This window comes from Ammospiza nelsoni, chromosome 3 (genome assembly GCF_027579445.1).
Source record: "Ammospiza nelsoni isolate bAmmNel1 chromosome 3, bAmmNel1.pri, whole genome shotgun sequence".
Classification (NCBI taxonomy): Eukaryota; Metazoa; Chordata; class Aves; order Passeriformes; family Passerellidae; genus Ammospiza; species Ammospiza nelsoni.
This window is the reverse complement of record NC_080635.1, coordinates 15,154,163-15,167,444: the sequence shown is the minus strand read 5'-3', so window position 1 is coordinate 15,167,444 and position 13,282 is coordinate 15,154,163. Positions and strand designations below refer to the sequence as shown.

At 37.7% G+C, this 13,282-nt stretch overlaps 1 protein-coding gene across 1 annotated transcript in view; it reads left to right on the top strand.

Annotated features, from left to right (window-relative positions):
• Positions 1 to 13,282, top strand: part of WDPCP (WD repeat containing planar cell polarity effector) — a 147,747-nt gene that overhangs the window by 68,347 nt on the left and 66,118 nt on the right. Inside the window, exons 11-12 of the mRNA XM_059468455.1 lie at positions 6,847 to 7,456; positions 11,128 to 11,316. Coding sequence (XP_059324438.1) covers positions 6,847 to 7,456; positions 11,128 to 11,316 — 799 coding nt within the window. The remainder of the gene's footprint in view (positions 1 to 6,846; positions 7,457 to 11,127; positions 11,317 to 13,282) is intronic.

Below are 13,282 nucleotides of genomic sequence, written 5' to 3'. Positions count from 1 at the left end.
GTGCTTTACACAATAGTGAAGATAAACATTCTCTGAGGCTTTAGGCTTAGAGTCATAATAATTTTAATTTGGTGCATATTGTAACAGAAATATAAGAAACTTCTTTTTAAAAGCAGCACTGCCATATTTGACTGTTCAGTTGCTTTCCCTTTTCTGATTCTTTGCCTGTCCTTTTCTGTTTTAATTCTTAGATCTTCAGATGAAATTTATTTTCCTGTATTTATCAATAAAATAGCAAGCACTATGCCAGGGCAATGGAAAGCTAAGTCATATATGAGTGACAAACTGTCTTGCTGGTTTTCAGTTAGACTGTTCCATGTATTCAGCTCTTGGATGCTCAGGAAGGTTCAGATCACTCTGCCTTTACACTCAGCCTGTATGTCCATGAGGAGTCACCCATGGTGCTGTTTGATGGAGGTCCTTTGTTTGATTTCTATAGAGTTCCTTATGGGCAGGGATTAAATTCCTGTGCATGAATGGGAGAATATCATAACTCAGAAGCTCTAGAATTAGTATCAGCCTCCAGTCTTCATTTAACTGGGGTGCATTTTTCCCTTACAGTCTTGAAGGGAAACTTTAACTTAACACCTTTAACTTCTGAAGGACATTTGATAGCTTATATGTGAAAAAAAAGCATAGTTAATATTTCTAGACACCTTGTAAACAGTTACTCTCTAGGTCAGATACCATAAACAGTCAGTGGTTCTGTAATCATTATTTGCCTCTCATTGCCTCTAATTCCTTGCAATTACTACTATTCCTCAGGTATAGATTTGAAATAAAAACTGGACATGCCATTGTTATTCATGAAAATAAATCTGTATTTATCATGTTTGACCAGTAATATTAATTTACTCCTGGTGAAAGATTACTGTCAATACAAGAAGAATTAAAAGTGTGAACTTATTCAGTTTAGAGCATTTATCAAAATATGGTAAAGTAATAGCACCAACATTTTACTTGAAAATAGTAGCATCAGCTGGATAAAATACCATTATTATCTAGAATTAGGAGAAAAACAGAAATTGCTGAGCAACAAGACCATAAAGAGCTGTTTGGCATGTTGGGTTTATGAAACCAAGCCCAAGGAAATGAATGGGTGCTCACCACAGCCATCACCTCAGTGCTGACTTACAGAAACCACAAAACAACCTGCCAGCTGCTGCCACTCCTGCTGCTGGGGCAGAGCAAAGGCAAATGGGCACTTACATGGTGCTGCTTCCTGCCTGGAAGAATTTTCTGAGTGATCCTGGCTGCCCACCAGGAGACTGCTTATTAGGATGAGGACAGGAATAGCTCTGGGATGAGACAGCTCAAGCCCTCACCATGATCATCACCTGTAACTACACGTTCTGTGTTGGGATGATTCACACTGCACGAGGAGTGTTTGGGGCATTGTGTACTTCAGCAGCTTCTCAATTCAGGGAAGGAAATACATTTTACTTTTTAAACATACTAGAAATTTGATTTGAATTTTGCCACAGGGCTTTTTAATTGTAGCATTTACTACTGTTAAGGCTACAGGTAACCACTATTCCTGTACAAACAGAAATAACTTTTTCCTCGCAAATCTTGACTTATTTTACTGATTTTTTTTTTTTTTTTCCTGAGATCAGGGTTTACTGTGTTGAATGCTGTAAGATTTGGTGAAGAATTTTTCCTTGAGGAATTCAAGCTGCTTTTCTCTCTAGCATGTGACATTGCTTCAGTGTGCAATGCATGTTGCTGCTGGAGGGTTTGTCTGTTGGGCCTTTGTCTGCTTTCCTTTGTGCATGGGCTTCTTCCAGTAAGCTCATCCGTTCTCTAATTTATTTATTTAAGTATTGGAGGTTTGTTTGGTTTATTTTGTTTGGGGTTTGTTGGGTTTTTTTAACCTTAAAGTACCAACGATCAAAGAATGTTATTTAAATTGTATCCTTGTGGAGATAATGCTGGCGTTTTGATTTCAAAACCAGAAGAGGAATCTTCCAGAAATTATTTCAGACAATTTGCTATGAATGAATAGGATCTGATGTGAAATCATCTTTGGATTAAATGCTTTGGGAGAAAGTTGTGTTAAAATCAACATGAACTTTATTCTGCAAACACAAATTAACAGGAGGTGCTGATGCCAGGGCACAGTTACTGTAACACTTTGCATTTTTCTTCACCATTCTTATTTTTACTCCATTTAGTGCTAGTGGGAATGACTGAAATTATACTTCAATCTTGTGGAAAAAATAATTTCCCTGAGAGAGAATATTATTTTTCTTTCTCCCAAGAGATAATATTTAATAGTTATTGCTTTCATATTGTGCCTCGGATTTGTGAAATAAGCACAGCAGATCTTTTCTGTGTGAGCTGTCCTACAGTTTCTGGAGTGCTCAGAAAAACATCTACCCTGTGTGTCTAAATGGCTGAAATACCTCTTACACACATACAGCAAAGCATGTGAAATCCTCAGTGTCACATTGTGTTAGAAGATCAATGAATAATACAGGATAAAGATGATGATGATGATAAATTTTGAAAGAAAATAAGAATAAGTGTTGACTGAAGATCTAAATAATAAGATTGCATGTAGGTCTGTAGATACAATGAAGCCAAATAAGTAACCTGGAGTAGGAGCTTTTCATTTTTATTTAGAAATGTTTTAAAACAGGGTGTTTTTTTCCCTTTCAACTTCACTGCGCCATATTTAAAACTATTTTACTCTGATGTGCACCACAATTCCCACTTTACATTTCTAATTAAAATGTTTGTTGCTATTTGGAACCTCACTGTGTGAAATTAAATAAGCACTTTTTTAACATCCATAAAATAAATCAAACATTCTTTTCTCATCTGAAAGACACACAGTTCAGTCACAGCAAGCTTATTTCTCTGTTTCTTTTGTTTTCTTTTTTTCATCTGCCTGGTAAGCCAATTTTCTGCTTAAGAACTACTGGTTAAAACTCTTACTTATTTTGCTATGTGGACTTTATCCTTTCCCAGCACTCTATGCAAAATACTTCAATTTTAAGTGTTCAAAAATTTTACTGAGTGTGATAGCCCACATAAGCTAGCACTATTATTTCTCTCAAACATAAAATGAAAGAGAGTGTTTAAAATAGCATGGCAGGCCTCTTATTTACAAAGACTAACAGATTCCTTTACTTGGATTGTTATGATTCCTGGCTCTAGGATTTGGGAACCTGGCATGGATAGCATCCCTCATCCTGCTGATGAACTGGAGTCCCAGGCAGTACTGCAAGGGGAAAACAATATAAATGTGCAGTAGTGGTGCATGACTACTACATTAATAAAGGAAATATGTATACATTACATACACAGTATTTAAATACATGTACTGTATTTTTGTAGCATTCATGTCATAAAAGTTTTACATTTTTTAATTAATGTATTTAAAGAAAGTAATTAGTTTTACTTCATGGAAAATATTTCCAGAAACCTTTTCTTGAAATCCAAGACTGAGTGCTTAGTCCAAGATTTATGGAAAGTGTAGAACATGGAATGGACTATACACCCTACCTTGTGATATGACAGCTCTGTCTTTTCAGACCATTGCCCTGTCCTCTCCTCCACAAATCTGACACTCGTTCTACCCATTTCTGAGGAAACTCCTCCAGCTTTTGCTTTCCCATTCCATAAGCAAATGTTTTGTTAAATGATTCAATGTCACCTTTTAGGGTTCCAGAGAACTGCTTCTCGTCAGGAAGGAATCTCAGTGGATTTCTTTAAATGGAAAGCTAAAGCACTATATGCACTACATTTACTACCATGTGTCTACATACCAGATGGGAAAACAATTGACAGAATACCATCTTCTTGGGGGAAAAGAAAAAAGAAAAGTTTTGATTATTAGACTTATCTTTCAAAAGCATTATTAAGGTTTCTGTAGTTGAGTGTCTCTCTGCCTTAGTTTTCCAGTTAGTGGCATGAAGATTGAATAATAAAACTAATTTCTGACAGAGAAACCCAAATCTTCCCTCTCAGATGGAAGAGAATGTTCATTTTTGCCCTTCAGAATGCTGAATACCAGATACATTCAGTAGAACTGGAAGGCAGAACAAAGAGGTCTCTTGGCTTGGTTCTCTTTCTGCAAGAGGCACATGAGGCCACTGATGCATGAGAAGCAGCTTATCTGTTCCAATTTGGGGAGAAATGTTTCTCTGTTTTCCATCAGAATTTGAGCAGCAGTGCCTAGAAAGGTTTCATTTAAGCCTTATGTGTTTAAACAGTATGCCAAACCTTATGTTCTGAAAGGCAACAGAGAGTTTCTCTCCTTGCAGGAATCTTTTCCTAGTTTAGAATTATATACAGCAACCAGACCTACCCTAGACTTCATTTTAAGGATTTGCTCTCAAAACTTTGTGAAGCTGGGAAGCTTCTCATCTCAAGACTCATTAGATTAATCTTCCAAAATGGAAGATTTTACTTCCTTTGAAGTTCTAGGTGGTGATCATAATTTTGTCCTACTTTTGTTCTAAGAAGGCAGGACAAAATGATGAATTGGTTGCAGTTTACTTGCTGACTCTCCAACAATCATTTGGCAACATTTCTTTTTCTGTGACTGTTTCCATTGCTGGTTTCCTCCAGTCACTGCTATGGAGTTGAAAAATCCATGTTTCACATATTTTCTTCTTTATTGCCTAAACCTTCAAGGCCAGTGTCTCTTCCGAATTTAATTTAATTTGATGAGAGCTTTCAGGCTCTTATCTCTCATAGGCCTGATTATTTTGTGGATCTTCATGAATTTCTTGGAGCTTTTGAAGAGTTGTCCAGAGGATAATTCTGGTTTGGGGTCAAAATATGTAGCAGAATAATGCAGTGCATTGAAACTTCCCACAGGAAGACAGAAAAGTGAATCCAAGAAAGCCTCAAGGCTCATTTCACTGAAGTTATGGAAGCTTTGAAGACTTGCTTGGGCAAGATTTCTGTTTCTCACATTTGAAAGGAGCTACCTGAGTCTATACATACTCCTAGGGAAAAATGCAGAACAAACAGTAACACTTCACTTTGTCTTTATTTGGGGTTAGAGAATTCTGTGGTCACAGTAATCCTTTGTCCACAAATAACCTCTTTTAGGAGTTTCCTTGTCCTGCAATTTAACACCCTAATAAACACACTTCAGCAGTTCTAACGTCTGCACAGTCGCCACTGCAAGGTTTTGTGAGCATAAAATGACTTGTTGCAGAGGCTAAGCCATTGGTGAGGGAATGGTTGAGGTGAGAAAGTGTTTTTCAGATTAGAAAAGTATTGTAATCTTTTATTTCCTCTTTGACACATATTTTCATGGATCTCTGTTGAGATTGGTTGGTGTGGGTTTCACAGGTTAAATGCATTGGCTTCTGCATCAGGTGCTTTTGCATTAAGTGGTTCTTTGCACGTCCCTAGCTACTCATCTAAAAGTAGCAAAGATTTTTGTATTAACTGTCATCTCTTTCCAGCCAGAGCATTGCAATAATCCTTTTTTTTTCTCTCTTTTGAATGAGAAACCCTTTTGCAGACAAAATAAGTAAACTGTCAGAACAAAAGATCCTAATCAGTCTGATCAAAGTCCCAAAAAGCTTGTTTATAAATTTATCAGTTACTTTAGAAGTAATGGATAGTATGCCAAAAAAATATCTGAATTTCTTATTTTCCTTTACAGGATGAAAGGCTAAATTGCATATTCAGTTGGTCTTGTGATCTGTGGAAATCAAATTTAAATTGCTCTAACATTATGTGGGCCTTTCTGTTTTCACCCTGAAATGTCTAGATTTCCTTCCTCATCCTCTCTCTACCTTTTAATCACATTTTTTACTCCTTTCTGTGCTTTCATACCACATGGACTCAAGGGGCTTCCAAAAGTTGTGGCAGGTCAGCGGCTTTAATTTACAACGTGGAGATTGCTGTGGGTATACATGAGAGCAGGATTCAGCTCAGGTTCACGATTTCCTTTCACTCTTTATTTCTGCATGAACAAACACCAGCAAGTTTCTGACTGGCTTCCACTACTCTCATTCTTCTAGAGCCACAGGTTTTCTCTCTATTTTTTATGAAATAGCTTTTCATAAGTTCATCTGTAATTTATTTACAATTGTTGTTTCTCTCACGGTTTCCCTGCTCAAATCCTGTACAACACCTCTCATTCAAACCCATTTATCATAGTACATGAACCTTCACTGGTCTCCACTGCTGCTTCCATCTCTTGAGGGTTCTTCCCATGTTTCCACACTCCAGATTCTTGCTCTTTGCCAGCTGCTTTTATCACATTCTGCCTTTGTGCTCTTCCTCCCATTCATTTAACTTTCAAGTACCCTGTAATGGTCCCCTCTTCTGCTATCACAAATTCATTATTTCTGCATCTAAACCTGTATGGCACCCAAGAACATCTACCACCTACTCATCTGGCAATGTACAGTAGGTGCTGTTTTAACATGCCATTGTTTCTACCACTTCAGAGTAATATTTTCTGTTACCATGGCCCAAAGCAATTGATCAAAAATCCTTTAAGCTTGATGATAAGAGTAACATACAGTAGATTTTCCCCAGAATTTTGGGATTTTTAACCCAGACCACTTGTGAATAATTATTCTTTTACATCAGCCCTTTCTCCTCTTACCATCACTGACCATCCCCTCTTTTATCTTCAGTTCTGCTAACCTGTTAATAGGTGCAGACAAACAAATATGGCTCAAACTCTCTTGCAGAGTTTTTTTAATCAAATGAATTAATCTTTTAAATGTTAAAAGAGTAGATTTCAGAGCTCCATTTCAAGAATGCTTACTTATGACTGACCCACAGGAAAGCTCATTCGCAGCAGTCTATTTTCAAGAGTAAAGGGCCACAAATGAGTACCAAAAGGCTTTGGATATTTTCCAGGTGCTGAGTTATGTGCGCACGGAGTGGGAGCCTCTGGATGCCAGGTTCAGCTGTGTGCAGCCCCAGCAGGTGCTGACTGTGGAGCGCTCGGTGTCGGCGGCCAAGGAGCCCATGGCCGACAGCTGCGTCTACAAGTGCCTCAGGAACCGAATGCAGTGTGCCGCCGTCACCCGCGTCCCCCTGCCCGCCAGGGCCATCAGCTGCTGCAGGGATGTCACAGAGGACAAACTGGTGCTGGGCTGTGAGGACTCCTCAGTAGTTCTGTTCGAAGCCTACAGCCAAGTGACTCTGTTGGCCCAAGCCAAGCTGCTCCCTGCTGTAATAACCTACCACCCTTCCGGAGCCGTGCTGGTGGTCGGCAGCTCTCAGGGGGAGCTGCAGCTTTTTGACACGGCGCTGTCCCCAATTAAAATTCAGCTCTTGGCACAGGACTATTCACCTGAGGCAACTCTGCAATTCAGTAAACACTGTGACGTGCCCACCAGCCTCATCCAGATCCAGTGGGCAGCTCCTCCAGGTGCATTTCCCAGTCCTGACAGTGTGGATATTCATGATCTTTTGTTGGTTAGATTTGATAAAGGACCCTTGGGAGTGCTTCACTTTAAACTTGGTAAGTTACTAAGCACATCTGTTGAACCTTGAGCTGTCAAAGAAACATCTGTATCCCACAAGGTTGGGAACACCCTAACTTTAGGTATATGAGACCATAGCCTTTAAAGCAAATTGCTCCAAAGATATCTGAAGCTACCAAGGAGTTCTTTATGTTTCACAATAACTTTATACCTTTTCCTATTCATAGAATAGTACCCCAACTTCTGTCTGATCAGCATCCCATAATGTTCCTCACTACTCTTAGAAAGCATTACAATTTTTCCTCTGGAAAATTCATTTAATCTGTAGTATATGATCTTAAGAATTGTATTCATTTTGTAGTAATAACCCTAACAAGTTAAAATAAGCTATATTTAATAATAGAACAGTAATGCTATTTTCTTTACCAAATTTTTTTTCTGCATGTGTGATGTATATTGTCCATCATTCTGTTCTTCCTGGCTTTGGTACAGGAAGTTGCACCTTTTTTTCCTTTGAAGATTTTCCACAGAAGAAGAATGATTTTCATAACCTTCAGAGAAGTTTGGTCTCTCAAATAATTTGGAAGGAGTTGTGAATAAAAGAAGTAATAATGCTAATTTTAGAATTTGTATAGCACTTCTCTTTTTAGGTGTGAAGAGAGTTTAAAAGAGTAAAACCACAACTAACTTCCTTTTACAAGCAGAAAAACAAGAAGCAGCAAAGAAAAGCTAAAGGGCTTTCCAAGAGTTACACAGCGGCTGAATTAAGAATAAACCCCTGCAGTGGCTCATCAGTGAGAACTGTATTCATTTCATTCAAGTCAGGCAAGTTACAGTGGTGCAAGCCCGTTGTGAGAGCTAAAAAAACAATCATGCTTAAACCCTCTGACTCCCAAGCCAGTGTTTCAGCAGGGCAGACAGCCATCCTGGAAATTTTCAGCATTTTGCCCATTGTCTGTCCAAGAAAACAGGATTACTTCTGTAGATCTTTATGAGAGTTTTTAATGATTCTTTTGTATAAAGCTATTGAGATAAGGAAGAAGCCTTTTTTATAAAAAAACCCAAAACCAAACAAATTGCCAAAAGACCCAAAATAACAACCTAGGTGATAGTAAGATTTGAAAATCTACTTAATTTCTTTACTTAATGAGACACACATGTACTTTTGTGAGGAAAAAACTGTCTAAAATTATCAGTGACCTAAAAATTTGAAAGACCGAATTAAAAAATTCTAAACAAGTTTGCTACTGCAAAAAGCTAAATTAATGTAAGAGGATGTTAGTAACAAAAAGATGTTGGAATGACTTATAGTTGTGTAGTTTTAAAAGAGCTGATCCGGATTATTGCTGTTATCAAAAAAACCAAAACTATTTAAAATAACACAACTATTCAAAAACTATTTAAAAACCTGTTTACAGGTTATCAATAATTTTGAGATAATTAGCTGCATTCAGTTCAATGACAGGTTTAATAGTTACAGTGTACCCCAGAACACTAATTATAACAGCTATTTGATGATTTTGTGCATGTTGGCCATCTAAAAGAAAAACTCTCTAAATTATCTCTGTCCTGATTTGGTGGGATGGAGTTGAGCAGGAGGCACTCTACCCACCTCTGCCTTGCTTTTCTTCAGTCCTCCCTGGTGAGGTTTTCTCACAACAGCTTTCCAGAATGCACAGCTTTCCCCTTGCTATCTTTAGCACATTTATGTTCTTACCAAGGCAAGCAGGCTCTCAGTACAGGGATTTAGAGGCCTTTCCTGCTAATTGCCAGCTTGTAAACTTAATTGGACTGTCTCCCTGGGCACTGTTCCTAAATCAATTAGGCAGTGAGTTGGCTGTCACCTCTTTTTCCCAAGCAGGTTGCCTGGAAGCGCACCACCCAGGAGAAGTCAAGCATCCAAATGGGAAGATGTTGACCTCTACAGCTGAAAGTTATCACATTTTAAAATTCATTCTGTATAATTACTGTAAAATCTCTTCTAGGAAAAAGGCAAAGCTGTCTCCCTTCTTCCCTCTCTCCCTCTTTGTAGTCCACTGTGCAAAAATATGCTGCTCTCTATTTCATCCTGGTGTTCAGCTTTACACCTCATCTCTTCAGTTTGCCACACTGCCAGGGGAGCACTGTGTTGATTAGTAAGTCCCTCTTCACAGTCTCAGCAGTTTTTAGGTTTCTGCTATTTAGAAATAATGCAGAACTAATAAATAAATTAATTAAATGCATTAATAAATTATAGCAAAAAAATTAGGGGCTCATGACAGCAAGACCCAGACAGGCATTCAGGACTGAAATAAAATCCATGAGTAACACATGGCTTGGAATTGTTTCCCACAGAAGTCTGTTAAGAAACTATGTCAGTGAGAATAGGCAAATATGTTTTTAACTTCCAGCTACATTATGGTTTTGGACAAGTTGTGAATCTCCATTATGCTGTCTATCCAGATTTATTTCAGGAAAAAGTCATATTAAACATGCCCTCAAACACTAATGGCAAATATTTTTGCTGTCTAATGCCAAACTCATTTCCAAAAGCGGCTTCTTGTCATTGATGCCAACCCAGATCTTGGATAATGCCAAATGTGGTGCTGGTGCCAGTGGTTTAGCATTGCTGGCCTCTAAAGGCATTTAAAATATAGTATTGTATTTAATTAACATGAAAATAAGTATTTTCATTTTCACTGAGAGGTTCATGTGGAGATTGCTCAGCTGCTGTAATACTTCAAAAGCACTAAACATTTAGGAAGAATGAAATCTGCCATAACTATTAGATATTAACAACTTAAACATGGCTGTTGCTCAGCATAATGTCCATAGGCTTTAATATATGCAAATATAAAGTGAACTACATAGGACTGGCTGGGGTAAACAAGGCCTGGTAACAGAGAAGAGCAGACCTGTTATTTAGAAAACATACCTCACAGAACTTTCATAACTGTTTGTGAATATGTGAAATAAGAAGCAAGGTGAAAAAAGGGGAGAAAAACATCTGAATACAGCTTGAGGAGAATTAAACTGCAGAGAACTTGCATATACAGAAGTGATGTTTTTGGGGAAAAACCTTACAGACTCACATTTAGCAACAGAGAAGTACTTAATTTTTTAAGCATCATTAAAGAAAGGTTTTCTCTTTGGAAGCTGAGATCTGCAAGTCAAGAAACATCTGTGTGGCAACCTGTTCTTGGTTTCATGTGCAACTGTAATTCAAAGGTCTGTAGTATCAAGATGATGATAACTTCCATGGTATCCACTCAGAAAAAAAGCTCCACTTAGAGAATATTGCCAAGCTAGAAGGACATTCCAGAGCAGTTACAATATGGAGAGTAATTGAGTAAGAGTTGCTTTGGAGCTGCTCTACACTTGTATGCAAAGATACATCTGTGTGAGACAAATGGTGAGGTTTAGTGTTGTCCAGCACTATTTCACTACAGGGAGGAGATGCTGTTAAAGTTATTACCTGCCTTGCAATAATGATAAACTCCAAATAAAGTTATTCCACCTTGTCTAAACCAAATTTCATTATGTAATGTTGTCACCAGTGACTTTTGGCTATATTCATTCATATCCGTGTGTGAAGTTCACTGATGATTTTTATCTGCTGTCCAGCACCCTCAGTCTAAGTATACCATATGAAAGGAGTCAGCTACTGGTTTACATACTCTGTATAAAAGTACGAACCCATTATCTCTGGTTGTAATATTTCTTGTCAAAGGTGTGCTCACAAGGGGACAACTGGGCCTTGAGGAAATCATCCACCAGTACATTCGTTATGATGAGATACAGGAGGCAATTAATGTCCTGAGCACCATGAACTGGAACACGATGGGGCAGCAGTGCTTTATCTGCATGAGTGCCATTTGCAACCACCTCCTTAAACAAAAGCTTACACCAGCCAGAGAAGGTAAGGGACTGTTTATATTTCTAATGGATTTCTGTGGTGTCTTGGTAATTCATGTGTGGATTATGACTGTGTATTTATTGACTGTATAAAGAAGACAGTAGTGAGACTCCAGAGAGTCAGCCCGATTATGGTGCCTCATAATCACATGTCATTGTAGGCAAGTAATTTCAATAAAATCTGGACCAGTGCATTGACTACATTTTAGTTTGTATCAATAGTGACACTAAAATAATGCATATTACAATATATATATGCTATAGGCATTACTTAATATATATAGCACTAGCATTATATTCTGTAACTTCATTACATTCTATAAATTTAGCTTATGCTACAGACAAAGGTTAGTTAACACAGGATTTAAATATTGTGTTATATTCATGCTGAGACAGCACCAACTTATGGAGAGATATTTTCCTGAAATGGGGACAAGAGGTTTTAGTATGTTTTTTAAGGTACTTTCAAAGGGTCATTCTTTCATTACAAGATGCAAAGGCCTTGAATACACTATCCTCTGCTGCCTCCTTTAGGATTAAAGCATTTGTCCTCACTGTAATCTAGCCCCCTGCAGTAGTAGCTGGGGTCCCTCAGAAGAAATTATGAATTTTAAGTTTAGCCCTGTCTCTGCTAAAGCCTGGTGTGGTGCCTTCCTCTTGATTTGCTATCTTGAAACTCAATAGACTTCAAGATTTGAAGTGCCTTGATTTAGAGAAGGTGTTATCCTCCAGTCTAGCAGGCAGACAGCTGGAGACCAGGCATCTTTTGTGGGAAGAGAGAATACGCAGGATGCTGGTGTGTTTGATGATAGAAAAACTCCAAGGTGTCCTACATTGCTGCCAAACCATCAGCTATCCCATTTTGTGGGATCTGATTAAAAAATGTCTGTGTTGCAAACATATAAACTCTAAATAAAACATGCTTTGAAAAGGACCTGTGAAAAGGGCTGGCTATGATACTCTTCTAAAAATATGTACATTATATATAAACAGATGTCTGTGTGTTTCCCCCATGCAGCTCCCTAACACTGTTTACAGAGGAAGGAATTTTATTCCATCCAGGAGTTATTCTATCTAAATCTAACAAATTTGGCATGGTAATTTGTTTTCTTTTTTATTAACAAAACCCAGTGGGACCTTTTATTTATAGTGATGGGGCAGTTATCTTTGAGATCTTTATCCTGCCTTCAACATCAAGCTGGGCTATTTAATGAATGTATAACTGTGCCAGTAGTCACTCATATTCCATGTCAGTTGAAATACTTCAGAAGTTCAAAACATGCTGTCAAGAAAACAGCAATGGCAAGGGAGTATGGCTTGTTTTTCTATTTTAATCTAAATTGACTGCTGCTTTGAAAGAAAATACCTTTAAAGTTCGACTTATCTTACAATCTAGATTGGAGATAACACAAAACTAATTTACTAACAGTTTGCCTGTGTAACTAACAGTACTATTAGCACATTTAGTGCTATCAAGCCTAATAAAATCAAATGTAACTATGTTAGGAAGTAAAGAGTAATTGTCACTAAATACAGAAATGCCTCGTTCAAACAAACATTAATAATGGCAAATCAATGAGATTCTGTCTGCCTAATGAGACAACAGGTTGTATTTTGCTTGTAGAGCAACATAAATACAAATACAGCAAATACTTATATAGCAAGTCCTCCTTTTTCTGCCTATAAGGCCTTGTACTACATTGTTGACTCTGCAGCAAAAGTCAAAGAGCATAAATATTATTGATAATTTAACTTCCTTTCAGCTAAGTGTGTGGAACACCTAAGTATACTGTATGTTTACTTCTATTGTTTATAACGTATTAAAAATGTGTAGAAAAATGCCTGAGAGCTTGAGCTGTGGAGTACAGCAGTCAGAAAGTATTTAAAGAAGAGAGAACTTGTGTAACAAAAGGGCTTTATTTTATTGATTACATGGGAGGTTATCCTGTTTCCTACCACTACATGCTGTC